The following is a 14,122-nucleotide window of genomic DNA, read 5'->3' as shown; positions in this document are numbered from 1 at the left end:
TTACTTCATTACACAGCCTTAAGGGTGCTTTCACCTCCAACCATTTGGTTTGGTTAAAACAAACTCTGACTTGTCTGTCTGGTTAGCGCTGGTGTGAAAGCTTTCAATCAACCACATGTAAAAGGAGGGTCTAAGCAGACTTAGCAAACTTAACAGATATCCTTTGCTGAACAATGTGCAGAATTTCCCCTAATTAATCAGACAGTCGGCAGAAATTTGAACTGCAGTGTGTTGTGTTTATATCCTACTCTTCATTAATATGTGACAGAGTCTTCCTACAGTCATCCTCCATGTTTCCGTACAAGACTGCTCTTTCCCTCCTACACTGGTTTTTCATTTTCCATAACAAGTGGTTGATTTACAGTCTAATATACTAATATTTAACAGATGGCAGTTTTGCTCTCTGTAGCATCTAGCTAGCCGCTGTATTTCCATGCGCTTGTAGTATTGCAGACATGGAGGAAAGTAAGCGGCACTCAAATGTGTGGCCTTTATTACATTGAAAAATCCTGGGTCGGGTTCTTGAAGTTACCTGCTGCCTGAATTTGGATGAGTTACGAAGACAGCTCTGTGCGTAATTATCTTCATTAAATCTCCTGGGAACAACAGCAGTCTGCTACAGTTAAAGCACACAGGCCTCTACACACAACAGACGACAACAGGCTGCCATGTTTCAGTGGAATTAATACAGAAGCAGTTAATTACTGGTAATTGCTCCGAACACCGCATTTAATTTCAGCCTGCATACAAGTCTTTTAAGCCTATACTGTTGAAACATACCAGCTAATGTTGGCAACAGAACAATAAGTTAGAGACTATTCTGCAGCTCCTCTCTGTTTATCACACAGCAACCGAGCGTGAGAAGACATGTGTCATGCGTCTCTTGGTTTAATTAAAGGAATTCTTTTTTTAAGAAAAGGGGGAAAAACACAAAAAAACAAAACGAATATCCAAATAGCAAAATTGAAAACTGAATACCCACCCAAGGAACAAATACCTGTGTCAGTGACACAGGCTGGCAGCGGTGAGGAGGAAGTTATTACGTAGATCATTTCAGGAATAGCTCAGTAAGCTACGGAGGCTAGTCTGTGTGTGTGTGTGTGTGTCAGTGTGTGTGTGTGTGTGTGTGTATATATATATAGATAGTTCTCTGTGCTCATGTAAATACCATATCCAGAATATGATCATAAGCCTCAAAAACTGGATATTCATGTCCATGTAAACATACTCAGAGATCTCTGCTCCTGAAAATATAAAAATGCTGATATTCCTGAAAAAACATGCCAATTCCAAACTACAAAAAAGTACTAATTACACTGTCAGCATAAACTTGTTGCGGACTGGAATGGTGAACTTCCACGGTGCAGCATAAAGCAGAAGATGGTGTTTTCCTGGTCAAAGTACATGTTGGTTTGATGTGGTAACGCCAGCCTCCCTTCTCTCAGAACTATGAATTTCAGAACGTTTTGGCTGAATGTCATCGTGCTATCAAGTCTGTACAGGGGAGAGGCCAGAGCCCCTGCCCCTCAAAAGGTCTTCGTACGGCCCTGCACCACACATTGCTACCTGCTCTGTGGGAATCACTACAAATGCACAACAATTACAAAAGCAGCCTGAATGTAAACAGGAATGTAGTAAATGTTTATGCGTGGGGTACCCGGTTGCTCAGTAGAGTGTTAGAGCGGGCGCCCCATATACAGAGGCTAAGGGCGCACCAGTGTGAGTGCAACTGCTCCGCGCCTAGCTGCGGCCAGCTGGCCGTCCACGGCCCGCTTGAGAGAGGTGGGCTTTTGTAAAGCGTATTTGTACATGTACGAGCAAGAGTGTGCGCACGTGTACGAGCACGACGCCTACGGCAGTTCTGACGTCATTTAATTGCGCCTGTTAAAAAAAAAAAGATGGACGGTTCACGTTGGTGTGATGCGGAGGTGGAGTGTTTACTGCAGATTTGGTCGGATGAAAATATTCAAAAACAGTCGGACAAGAGGCACAAAAACTCTGAGGTCTAGGGAAAGATTTGTAAACAAGGCGACGTATCACGATGACGTCATCAATGCGTGTGACGTGTAACAGCGTGATGACGTATGTACAGGCAAGAAGCATTTGCACGAGGCAAGTACCCTAAAGCCTGGGGCTTGGTACGGACGGACAGTGTGAGTGCGCCCTAAAAGTCCTCGCCGCAGAGGCCAAAGATTTGACTCTGACCTGTGGCCCATGCTGAAGGCCCTCTCTGTCCCCCATTTCATGTCAATCTTCAGCGCTACTGACAAATAAGGGCAAAAAAGGCAAATAAATAAATGTATACAGGGGATTAGAGTATAAAAAGATTCACCAATATGAATTGGAAACTGATTTTAACGTTAAAGATGCAAGTAAATTGGTATGTGGACCCTAGGTCCGGTCAGAATGTACCATGAACCGGTCAATGGCTCGATTACGATGTCATGAATCGGTTTACTGAAGCTTTGCTGCTTCTGCAGCGTCAATGCTCAACTGAGCGGAGTCTACGCCACTCTTCTTCTTCTTTTTAACTAGCGGTTGTGCCAAAGCCCTGCAAGGCAAGGTCAATTTTTTTTCGGGCATTGTTGGCCAAAACCTAAGTTTATCTCCTTTGAAGGAGTATCTCGTAGGTACATAACGTTGAGGCTTAATTAGTCTGTTTTGAAAGCTGTGTCTGACGCACGATACAAAGGGAAGTGAAAGAACATGTTTTACCTCATTAGTGAACTACACGTCTGTAAAAACATAGTGGCCCTGCTTTATCAATCTTGTGTGAAAACGGGCGCAGATCTGAGCGCAGAATATGTAGTCAGGACACACGTGTGATTTATGAAACATTCGTATCTGACCAATCACAGGGAAAGAATGAGCGGGCCTTGATTAATGCGGCGGCTGAATTCAATCGTCATTAACATGTTACGTCCTTAAATATTCCTGGTTCGGAGGCCTCGCCCACTGAGGTCAAACATGTAGAGGAGAATCACTGGTACAAAAAGAAACTTTTCCGACACACAGATCGGCATCCTGACATCTGAGATGGAGCAAAATAAAGATGGGCTTTTTTGGCAGTCTTAAGAGTGGAATAAAAGGGGCCCATAAAAACACTGTATGGAAAAAAATAACGGAGGCAGTCAACCCAAAGCAGTGCTCCACTGTGACCCGTGTGCATGTGTGCGCACTGTTGAACCTGCGCTCCTGCTCTGTAGCGGGGTTATTAGGTATTGCGTTAGAGGATAACCTTTGTCACCATCTGATACCTTGTTTGATTTAATGCAATTTATCGAGGGTAGCCACTTACGGAGGAGATGACTTTGGCTCTGCAGTATGCATTCCTGCAGCCGCGCGCCAACACATTCATTAATTTATTCATTCATCGCCAACCGCTTGTCCCTGTCTGGGTCGCGGGGGACTGGAGCCGAGCTGTGTTTTTAAATATAAAAGAATCGTGTGTGTCCCCTGGCCACCTGGCCGCCACGTTTAAAAGCGATAGCCTCTCATCACAAATCACCTGTACATTTATCGAGTGGTAGTTTTTGCGAGTGATGAATGCGTAATCATTCATGGATGGTGCCTTCAGACGCACATGAGTACAATCAATTGCTCCAACCACAATTTTTATTTTTTTTATTCGTTTTAAGAATCCGTTTTGATCTGTTCTTAATATGTGACTGCTTATGCTTAATGACAGCTGAGGTTTGTTAATTATTTTGAGGCAGATTTTGCTGTGCTGCACCGCAAATACACAGGCTCAAATTTGCGTACAAGATCTCAGACCTGACGTGAGATTTGATCGTAGCTCCCGCTCACGTCCAAATTGATAAATGCCGGAGTTTGCGTGAAAATGGTCGTACGCACGTTTTTCTGCCGTACGTTCGTTTGATAAATGAGGGCCAGTGGGACTACTCATAGGTGCCAACGTGGGTTAAACAGTGTAGATATATGGTCTGATGGAATCTTATTGTGAAGAGACTGTGTGTTCCACATGGCTAATTTATAATCACCTCGATGGATGATGTGATCATGCTGCCTGCGGGCAGTGTAAACCTACCTGTGTGTGTGTGTGTGTGTGTGTGTGTGTGTGTGTGTGTGGCGTAGACATCACCCATGATGTGTGATCAGTGAACTGCTTATTTTCCACACAGTCAACATTTTCATCAGATCTTTTGATGGTGAGAGACGTCAGAATGTCTTCGATCACGATTTTATCACAGTGTTTTACATTGATTTTTAATTATCTTGCAAGTCACTGAACAGTTCAACCAAAGTATTTCCATATGTAAAAACATAGCACTCAAAAAATATATATATATAAACAGAGCATTTAGGAGCATTTACGCACCTTTCTGAACCTTTTTTAATCCGCTTGTGCAACATTGCCAACACGTGCCAATTTGACAATAAGCTGCCTGTTGCCTCAGATTTCTGTAATGTGGCTGATCTGGCTGTTTCACAGCATGCAGTTTGGGATGCTGTCTCTTTAGATGGTTGAAAAGGTTCCTTGTCTTACCATCTGCACTGCATCTGCGCACCTTGTGTGACTGTGTGTGTGGCAGCTTTAGGCAGAAAGACTGCCTCTGTGAAGTGACCGTGCTGCCTCCAAGTAAAAAACACATTAGGAGTATGCTGTTGCACGGGACATTTTTTGTAGGAACATATTTTACAGCTTGATCCACAAATTTTATGATTAAGTGTGGACAGACAGCGTCGATGCGACACGATAGTCTCACGCTTGCATGCTGTTAGGACAGAGCCATGACTTCCCGCTGCTCTCAGAACATGATTGGGAATGAGACATTCTCGTCACTGCTTGCAGTTCACTATGATTAAAAAAACAGACTTTCCAACATTAAGAGTGAGACATGAGTCATTTCGTCATTTAGTGACATTTGTAATTTCCTTTTTTAATTTCCCAGTGACTTCTAAGGTGTTTAGCACAGTTCCATCTGTATACATTATGACTGTATCATCATTGCAAACAGATGGGAGATCATTAATGTATATAATGAAGCACAGTGGTCCTAACATTGAGCCTTGTGGTGCTGCCATGATGGAGGTTTTAAAGGAAGATGATTTGTTGTTATCAACACGCACTATTTCCAGTCACTTAGATCTGATTATATCCAGTTTTGTGTCATTTTTTGCCCTTCCGCATTAGCTGCATTTTTCGGCCCCGGGTTTGACTTAGTTGAGTTGAGTCATGTTACAGCAGTGAGCGCACATGTCAGACCCATAAAAAAATGTAAAAGGTGAAAATGTGACAACTGACACAGAAAGGGTCACTGTTTTATCATGAACAGTGACAGAAGGACCTTTAAGATAAAACTCTGTCTGACTGCACGCAGGTTTATCTGTCCAACAGAGTCAAAGAATCCTTTCATAGGAGCAGATATATTCTGTTTGCATGTTACTGAGGATGTCTGTCTACACTAATCTTATTAATACATAAAAAGTTCAGATGAGAGGAGAGAGATGTGGATTCTTACCGTTGAAGGAAGCAAAGGCTCAGTGCTGTAACCATCCTTTTGTCTGTCCCACAGCTCAATGCTTTCCTTTAACACACACACACAGACACAGACATAGACACAGACACACCCGCACGCACACACACAAATTAATTCATATAATGTATGACAAAATTCAACATACGTACGCTGACGTTGATAGTTTATACAGCTGAGCTTAACACACACGTTGCATTCTGTGATTCTTTCGTTTTGGTAATGTAACTGCAGCAGCAGACCGGTCAGCAGCAGCAGCAGGTGACATGCTCTCCTGTCATCTGTGGAGTGTGGCTGCTCACACATCTCTGTGGGAGAGAATAACTCTCTGCTCCTGATGTTGATGCTCCAAAAAGAACATAAATATAAAGACTGCGCACAAGTCTCAAATCTCGAGTCCCCATCTCTGTTGGACAGACAGCTAGAAATGCTCTACAGCGACACTAGTGGCTGGCCGACTTAATAGCTCTTTATCCAAAGGGGAGGAAATGGGCAGCGAGCAGAGTAACAGCGGGTTTGATTGGGACTTGATGTATCAATACTTGAGGCCAAAAAATCGATACTTTCTGTGGAAACTACATATCGATTTATATCGCAGAATCAATAAAATCCTACCGCCCTATCATTTACATATTTAAACAGAACATTACAGAAAACGTGTAATACAAAAGGTATTGTCTTAATGTCAATAATCAACTGGGGAAGTTTCATGGTGGTATCTATTAGTTAACGTTCCAGCAGCACTTACACACACCAAAGCTTCCACTTTCATTTCGGTCGATATTCTGAAGGGTTTTACACAGGCCTTTGTTCAGATAGCATTCAGAGCCTGATTCATAAAAACATGGAGAAATCCATTTATTCCAGCATTTTCTCATTCATGGAGTAAAAAAACCTTTGACTCTCATATGTCAACAAAATGAAAAAAGGATTTTGAACCTGGCTTTATCCACTGTTCACATTACTATTCTATCTAGTATAGTGTCTCTACTTAAAACAATATAATGTACGACATTGCGATAACTTCATATGTTGAAATAATAATAATAATAACACATTTTATTTATAGGCGCCTTTCTAAGCACTCAAGGACACCGTACATTTGTTAAAAACAGTTCAACACAAACAATAATAAAAATGTGGAGTAAACAAAATGATCAGATCAGGTAAAAATAACAACAACACAGTGCAAATTAGATCAAAGGCCGTTTTGAACAGATGGGTTTTCAGTTTGGATTTGAAGTGAAGGGAGTGAGGGAGTGCTCCTGAGTTCTGGAAAATGTAGTTGTTAAAACAGGAAAAAGATCTTTAAGTGAAATTCCGGCAGCATGAGAGAAGTCCTTAAGGCCCATTCACACCCTACAATAAATATGGATATGAACCCTTTCGTCCGGTCCTGGAGCTTGTTTCATCCGTCAGTGGGTCCGGAGCAATACCATTTTGAAATCGAGGGGGAAGTATAGAGTCAGTCCAACCATTCACAAAAATCGACGAAGAAGAGAACAGTAACTGGACATTTAAAAAGCTAAAAAGCACATGCAAAGAAGAAGAAGAAGAAGCGGGCGACAGCCTAAAGTTTTGCTCGTGCCTTTTGTCATCAAGCTCTCTCATCGGCAAAACCAAAGGAAAAGAAATCACCATTAAGGTGTCAGTTTTCATTGAGTGACCTTACATGCCACTGCCGCTTACACTTTTTGCGGATTTTTTGCAGATTTCAGATGACAAACAGCAAAATCATCTCCTCTGAAGACGCCATGTTTGCAATTGTTGATGCCGGTAATTTGCGCCACTGCACTCCCCTCTAGCGGATGCATTAGCAGGTATGAAGGGTAGCACCGGAGACAATGTTTGGAACAGACGGATGAATTTTGTCCGGATCCGTAGGAATGAATCCAGCTAAACACATAAAACGAAGCACCAACAATGTAGTTAGTGAGTTTATTAAAAGAGTGTTTTAAAGACTTATCTACTGGCCCCTGTACCAGCTCCTCTCGTAGTAAAGTCCATTCAAGTCGATTACCAAAGTCAATCGCAAAGGAAGGAGCCCATTGAGGATTTATTCCAGCAAAACACGTAAACGTTGTGGTTTGTGGCAGTTTGGTGAAATATAAGTTAATAATAGAAGTAAAAGGTTTGGAAAAGTCCCAGACAGCATCTTTCTCTGCAGCACCAAAAACGTTACGCAAGATCTCAGGGGATGGGGGCGTGTGTTGCCGGAAGACGCACAGCATATGTGAGTGCAGGCACAGGTAAAGACGACTAGCCTGCAACTTGAAGAGAGCCAGAATAGTTTGTGTTTGTATCTTTCCCGGCTGTGAAACAAAAATGAGAGCTGACAACCCAGAAACTTTTTATAGGCTGCCATTGAGGTACAATGACCGTGCTCTGATGAACCAGTGGATTATTGTTTTAAATCTCGACATTGAGACACCAACGGAGACGCTCAGGCAGAGGGGTTACCATGTCTGCAGCACACATTTGGAAAAGGACAACTTTTCAAAACACTCTTTTAATAAACTCTGGGTTCACGAACTACGTTGTTGGTGCTTTGTTTTCTGTGTAGTGACGCTTCTCATGCTGCTGCAGAGGTTTGCTGTTATTTTGAGCAGTATTAGTGGTTAAAAAAGACGTTTAAATGCCTTCACCGTACTGCCCTGAGCTAATCACTGTTAGCCACTGCCGGCTGTTAGAGACTATCCAGGTTTTCGCCATTAATCGTTCCTACACGGAAAAAATTGTTTCTATGGCTTATTTGATAACCAACCATTTGTGCCAAAAAAGCCCCTGGGATGATTTTAAACCGGAATTTCACTTTAAACAATAAAATTATCAGAACAATCTGTCCGTCTGTGTGATAATTATCTTCAATAAACATTAGGGGTCGAATGGTTTATTTAAAAAATCCATCCCGCTCGGTACGCTTGTCACGGTTCGGTTTATGAGGTGCAACGTAAGCCTTCATGACCTCTGTCCTCTCTCGTATCCATCTCAGCGCTACGTCTCAGCTTCCATCTCAGCGCTTCAAATCCCAGCATGCTGGGAGATATGGCAGGCCGAATGTGCCACAATTCGGCCTGCCATAGGGAGACTTGCTTCTTCTGAATCCTCTTGGCAACAGCTCGCTAAGCTCCGCTCTGTTGTTGTTCTCAATCGTTTCTGTCTGGTTAAATCACCACATCAATGTCTCTTTCTACTCTGAAAAAAAGAAAAGTTGTCACAGAAAACTGTTCACCAGAGAATGGACAGAGAAGTTTTTGTTTCTGTCACTGTGAAGCCTGAGTTTACTCTGCAGCCATATCTGAGTGTAAAGAGGAGAAGTTGATAAAAATCATGCTACTCTGCATTTATGATATGTTCATTTGTGTCAGTCCAGTTTTTGGTGAATAAACTAATGTTTCATATGTGCTTGTCAGCCTGGTAAAGTAACTAGTTACTGAAGTAATCAGATAAATGTAGTGGAGTAAAAAGTAGAATTTCCATTGATTTGTAGTGGAGCAGAAGTATAAAGTAGCATGTAAATAAAATACTAAAGTAAAGGAGAAGAACCTCAAACTTTACTTTAGTCCAATAATTGATAATTGAGGTTTGTTCATTGTTTTTTGACAAGGCTGTTGCACTTTGAGGCCTATGACAAATATTTACATTGATAAGATAAAAACAAAATACTGTATGTACTCCTATGTCTCTGCATTCTTTTATGTTTTTCCAACCCCTCATTTTGGATAATTTAATCAACCGGCCTCCATTCCAAATTAACTGAATAGCCCTGATTTAGCCTATTTCAGTCAGTTCAGTAATTGCTGTTTGTGCGTATTTTAGTGAAAGAAAACCTATTTTCTTCATTTTTTCTAAGATTTAATAATGTAAAAGTGTTTATATTCCTACCTAGAAGGAAAACAATTATATAAACGCGTAAATGCAGCAATGTCTCTCCTCTTGTTTCAAAATCTCACTCCACTTTCATTTAAGATTGTTACAGTAAACCCTAAGCAAGCTGCCTCATTATTTCAGTTTTTGCATGATTGCATGACATGTCCTTAAGAATATCTGAAAAAAAAACGTTTTTAATTATTAGGCTACAGATCTGATACATGGTATTTTTAAAATCTAAAAGAAATAGAAAAAAACAACCGAACCGAACCGAAAAACTGTGACCCGAAAACCGTGATATGAACCGAACAGTGGATTTTGTGAACTGTTCCACCCCTAATAAACATTCAACCGGTCTTATTGTGAAATCTTAAATCATCTTTCAGGTTGTTCACATGGTCTGTTGGGATTAATCTAAATCCATATTTTAATCATTGCCCGCTGATGGAGTCTTTGTCTTCCTCTCTAACAGCCGTTCAGCAGCCTGCAGGTCCAGACCTGCCCCACACGCTCACATTCTCATGTCTCTTTTCTCCTGTTGTCTCCCACTCTCACCCTTTGCTTCCATCTGTTACACACACACACACACACACACACACACACACACACACACACACACACACACACACACACACACACACACACACACACACACACACACACACACACACACACACACACACACACACACACACACACACACACACACACACACACACACACACACACACACACACACACACACACACACACACACACACACACACACACACACACACACAAACACACACACACAAACACACACACACACACACACACACACACACACACACACACACACACACACACACACACACACACACACACACACACACACACACACACACACACACACACACACACACACACACACACACACACACACACACACACACACACACACACACACACACACACACACACAGTATCTGCTTTATGAACCAGAGGTCGGTGAAGAAAACAAGAAGATCACGAGGGACTCAACTCATACCCTCAGCCCCTGCTTTCAGGAGATAAGCTGCCCTGTATTCAAAACAAAGAGGACAGGGCCAGACCCATCATTGCTTAGGAACAGAACCCCTTGCCCCCTCTGCCTGGAGGCCCAGGACCAAGTTGTGCTGACATTCCCATGCAGGCAAACACACGCACATATGGTAAATGGACTTTCACACTACTTGTCACATTCACCCATTCACACAGACATTCACACTGAAGGCAGTGGACATCTACATACCATCTAATCAACCATTTACACCACATTCACACACCCATGCGCAGCACGGGGAGCAATTCAGGGTTCAGTCTTGCCCAAGAACACTTTGACATGCGGACCGGGGGAGCTGGGGATCGAACCACCAATCTCTCGAATGGAGGACGACCCACTCTACCACTGCCTTCCTTTTAATAATCTTGTCTTTTAGAATCCTGTTTTGTATTGTGGTGTCTATTTGTATGTATTTATTGTATGATCTGTTAGTATGGCACTAAAACATCCATCTATCTGTAGAGAGTGGACACACATTTTGGGTCAAAGTTTGCGAGAAGAGAGAAAAGGTGGGAGTAAACAGATGAACAGACCAGGGTAGCAAAAATGAATGCTCTTCTTCTATTCTATTTAGGAAAATTAATTCACACATCGTAGCGATGTCATGCATTTTACACTGCTGATCAGCGACCCAATAAGAATGATCCAGCGAATGCCTTCTTTCTGTCCCTGCCCTGACTTTGGAAAAGATTAAAGAGACAAAACAATTAGCTGATTAATCAATTAGTTGATCAACAGGGAATTATTCAATAACAGATTCATTGTTTAACTCTAAATCATTTGTTTAAAAATATTTTTCTGGTTTAGCTTCTGAATTGTGAAACTGTCCTGTTTTAGTCTTCTATGACTGAACAGTTTGGGACAAAACAAGACATTTTTGACTATTTTTTTGACATTTAGATACCATAACAACATTATGAAAAACTTTAAACTACTTATTTCAACACAATGTACATGATGCAGACATATGAAATATTGAACAGGTCCGTTCCAGATGTGCAGCAGAAACAAGTCGTTTGATGCAGATGTTTTGGAACTGTTGTGTGAAGAAATGTGGCTGAACGGTTGAGACAAACACAAACAAGTTTGCTCCTTTTAGGAGATAAAGTCAACAAACTACAGGTGAACAGGGTTTTAAACAGTTTAACTCATATCACCATGAAACACCCAGTTGATTGTTGATATTAAGAGAGATTATGATTATGGTATATTAGCTTGTTATGTTTAAGTATGGAAATGAGGCATTAGTTGCATACATTTCCATCAAAGAACAGAAAGTCAGGTTCGAAATTCATTATTGACATATTAGAGTGAAAGGTATTTACAGAGGGGATTTTTGATATCTCTTTTTATCACTTCGTGAATCATAAAATACTGTCAACAACCATAAAAAATGTTCTCATGCTTTTAGGAATAGAATGTTCAGGCTGATCAGGCTATGGATGATAAGTGAACAAACCCTTTGTAAAAACCTTGAGAATATACAGTAGAAATGATTCATTCTAATCTATATTCTCAGGGTTTTTACGGGAGTGTCAGTGCTGCTGAAGTGGAGATTTGTGGATCAGAGCGAGAAAAAAAACAAGCTTTAAAGATTTCCATACTGTAGTAAAATAAACAGCTTAATGTGTATTTTGGACGTTTTCTTCCCACTAGTCTGACAGAAGACATGATAAGGAAGGAAAATAGCCCAAAGTCTGTTAATTGACCACTGCAGGAAAACGTCTCCCCTACACCTGAGCAGACGCTGACAGTCCTAATAAGTGCACTAACACAGGCCAGTTAGTGTCTCTCTATATGCAAATCATGTGTGTATTCATATATTTATCATCTATCTTTTCTTTTCTTATTATTGTGACTGGGATACAATACTAAATAAAATTAGCTCAATATAAATTATTGTAAAGTGAATTGTTGGGTCTGTGTAATAAATAAGTCATAGAGTGTGGTCTTTACCTACTCTATAAAGTGTCCTGAGATAAATTTTGTTATGATTTGGCCCTGTAAATAAAGTGGAACAAAGTGAAATGTTTGGATTATTACCATAAAGAGAAAAATTAAAACATGTTTGGTGGAATTTTCAATCATTCTGAATCGTTTCATATTCATTCAACATTGTAGATATGTGACAAATATTCTGTTTTATGTGTAGTCTATCTTTTTTCTATTGACTTTTGATGAAAACACATTTTTTGTTTAACAGAAAAATACATCCATGTACATAAACGCAGTAATTTAATGTATAGTATGTAGCAGTAAGTATCATAGTATTACAGTATAATCGTAGTAGTATATAGTAGCATAGTATTACAGTATAATAGTAGTAGTATATAGTAGCATAGTATTACAGTATAATAGTAGTAGTATATAGTAGCATATTATTACAGTATAATAGTAGTTGTATATAGTAGCATAGTATTACAGTATAATAGTAGTTGTATATAGTAGCATAGTATTATAGTATAATAGTAGTTGTATATAGTAGCATAGTATTACAGTATAATAGTAGTTGTATATAGTAGCATAGTATTATAGTATAATAGTAGTAGTATATAGTAGCATAGTATTATAGTATAATAGTAGTAGTATATAGTAGCATAGTATTATAGTATAATAGTAGTTGTATATAGTAGCATAGTATTACAGTATAATAGTAGTAGTATATAGTAGCATAGTATTATAGTATAATATTAGTAGTATATAGTAGCATAGTATTACAGTATAATAGTAGTAGTATATAGTAGCATAGTATTACAGTATAATAGTAGTAGTATATAGTAGCATAGTATTACAGTATAATAGTAGTAGTATATAGTAGCATAGTATTATAGTATAATAGTAGTTGTATATAGTAGCATAGTATTATAGTATAATAGTAGTAGTATATAGTAGCATAGTATTATAGTATAATAGTAGTTGTATATAGTAGCATAGTATTACAGTATAATAGTAGTAGTATATAGTAGCATAGTATTATAGTATAATAGTAGTTGTATATAGTAGCATAGTATTACAGTATAATAGTAGTAGTATATAGTAGCATAGTATTATAGTATAATAGTAGCAGTATATAGTAGCATTGGTGTACAGTATAACAGTAGTAGTATAGTAAGTAAGTATGCATTAGTTAGTTGCAGTTGAATAGTAACACGTGTGTAGAAAGTGAAGTGTAGCCCACTAGCGTAAATGGACTCAGGTGCATTAGAATGAGCTAGCTCTGTCAGAACGGTTGCAAGTGAGAGAACACGCTGGTGACATGTTAAAGTGAACTGGACTCGGTGTTTACCTCGACTCTTTTGAAGAACATGCTGGGAGCTGTTCCGGTGTTGATGCGAAGCTCGCTCACAGAAAAGTAGAAGCAGCTCTGTCCAACTCACTCCATTACTCCATCATTCAAGTCCACCAACCAAACATCGACACTGAACACGGAGCTCATCGTATCAAGCAGAACTCTGCTCCCAACTCAACTTCCGCATACCTATAGAGGACTGACTGCTGCTAGCTTTGTCTGCGCGCGTACAGGTGAAGGAGTGCCGTTTCACCTGGAGTCGCTGACGTCACCTGGAGCCAACACGAGACCAAACCATCTAATGTTGAGTTCATGGTCCGCAGGAAATATGGGAAATATTAACTTTTTTATAGAGCCTACCGCACTGAGAAACTACTTTGG

The 14,122-nt window shown here is 40.1% G+C and overlaps 1 protein-coding gene across 2 annotated transcripts in view; it reads right to left on the bottom strand.

Annotated features, from left to right (window-relative positions):
- ano9b (anoctamin 9b) overlaps positions 1-13,920 on the bottom strand; it is a 69,013-nt gene extending 55,093 nt beyond the window's left edge. For both annotated transcript variants that reach the window (XM_083914245.1, XM_083914246.1), the window contains exons 1-2: positions 13,739-13,920; positions 5,484-5,549 (exon numbers count right to left, since the gene is read on the bottom strand). In XM_083914245.1, coding sequence (XP_083770371.1) covers positions 5,484-5,549; positions 13,739-13,759 — 87 coding nt within the window. In that variant the 5' untranslated portion in view covers positions 13,760-13,920. The remainder of the gene's footprint in view (positions 1-5,483; positions 5,550-13,738) is intronic.
- Positions 13,921-14,122: the final 202 nt, after the last annotated feature.

This window comes from Echiichthys vipera (genome assembly GCF_963691815.1).
Source record: "Echiichthys vipera genome assembly, chromosome: 1".
NCBI classification, from domain to species: Eukaryota; Metazoa; Chordata; class Actinopteri; order Perciformes; family Trachinidae; genus Echiichthys; species Echiichthys vipera.
This window is presented reverse-complemented; position numbering and strand designations above follow the sequence as displayed.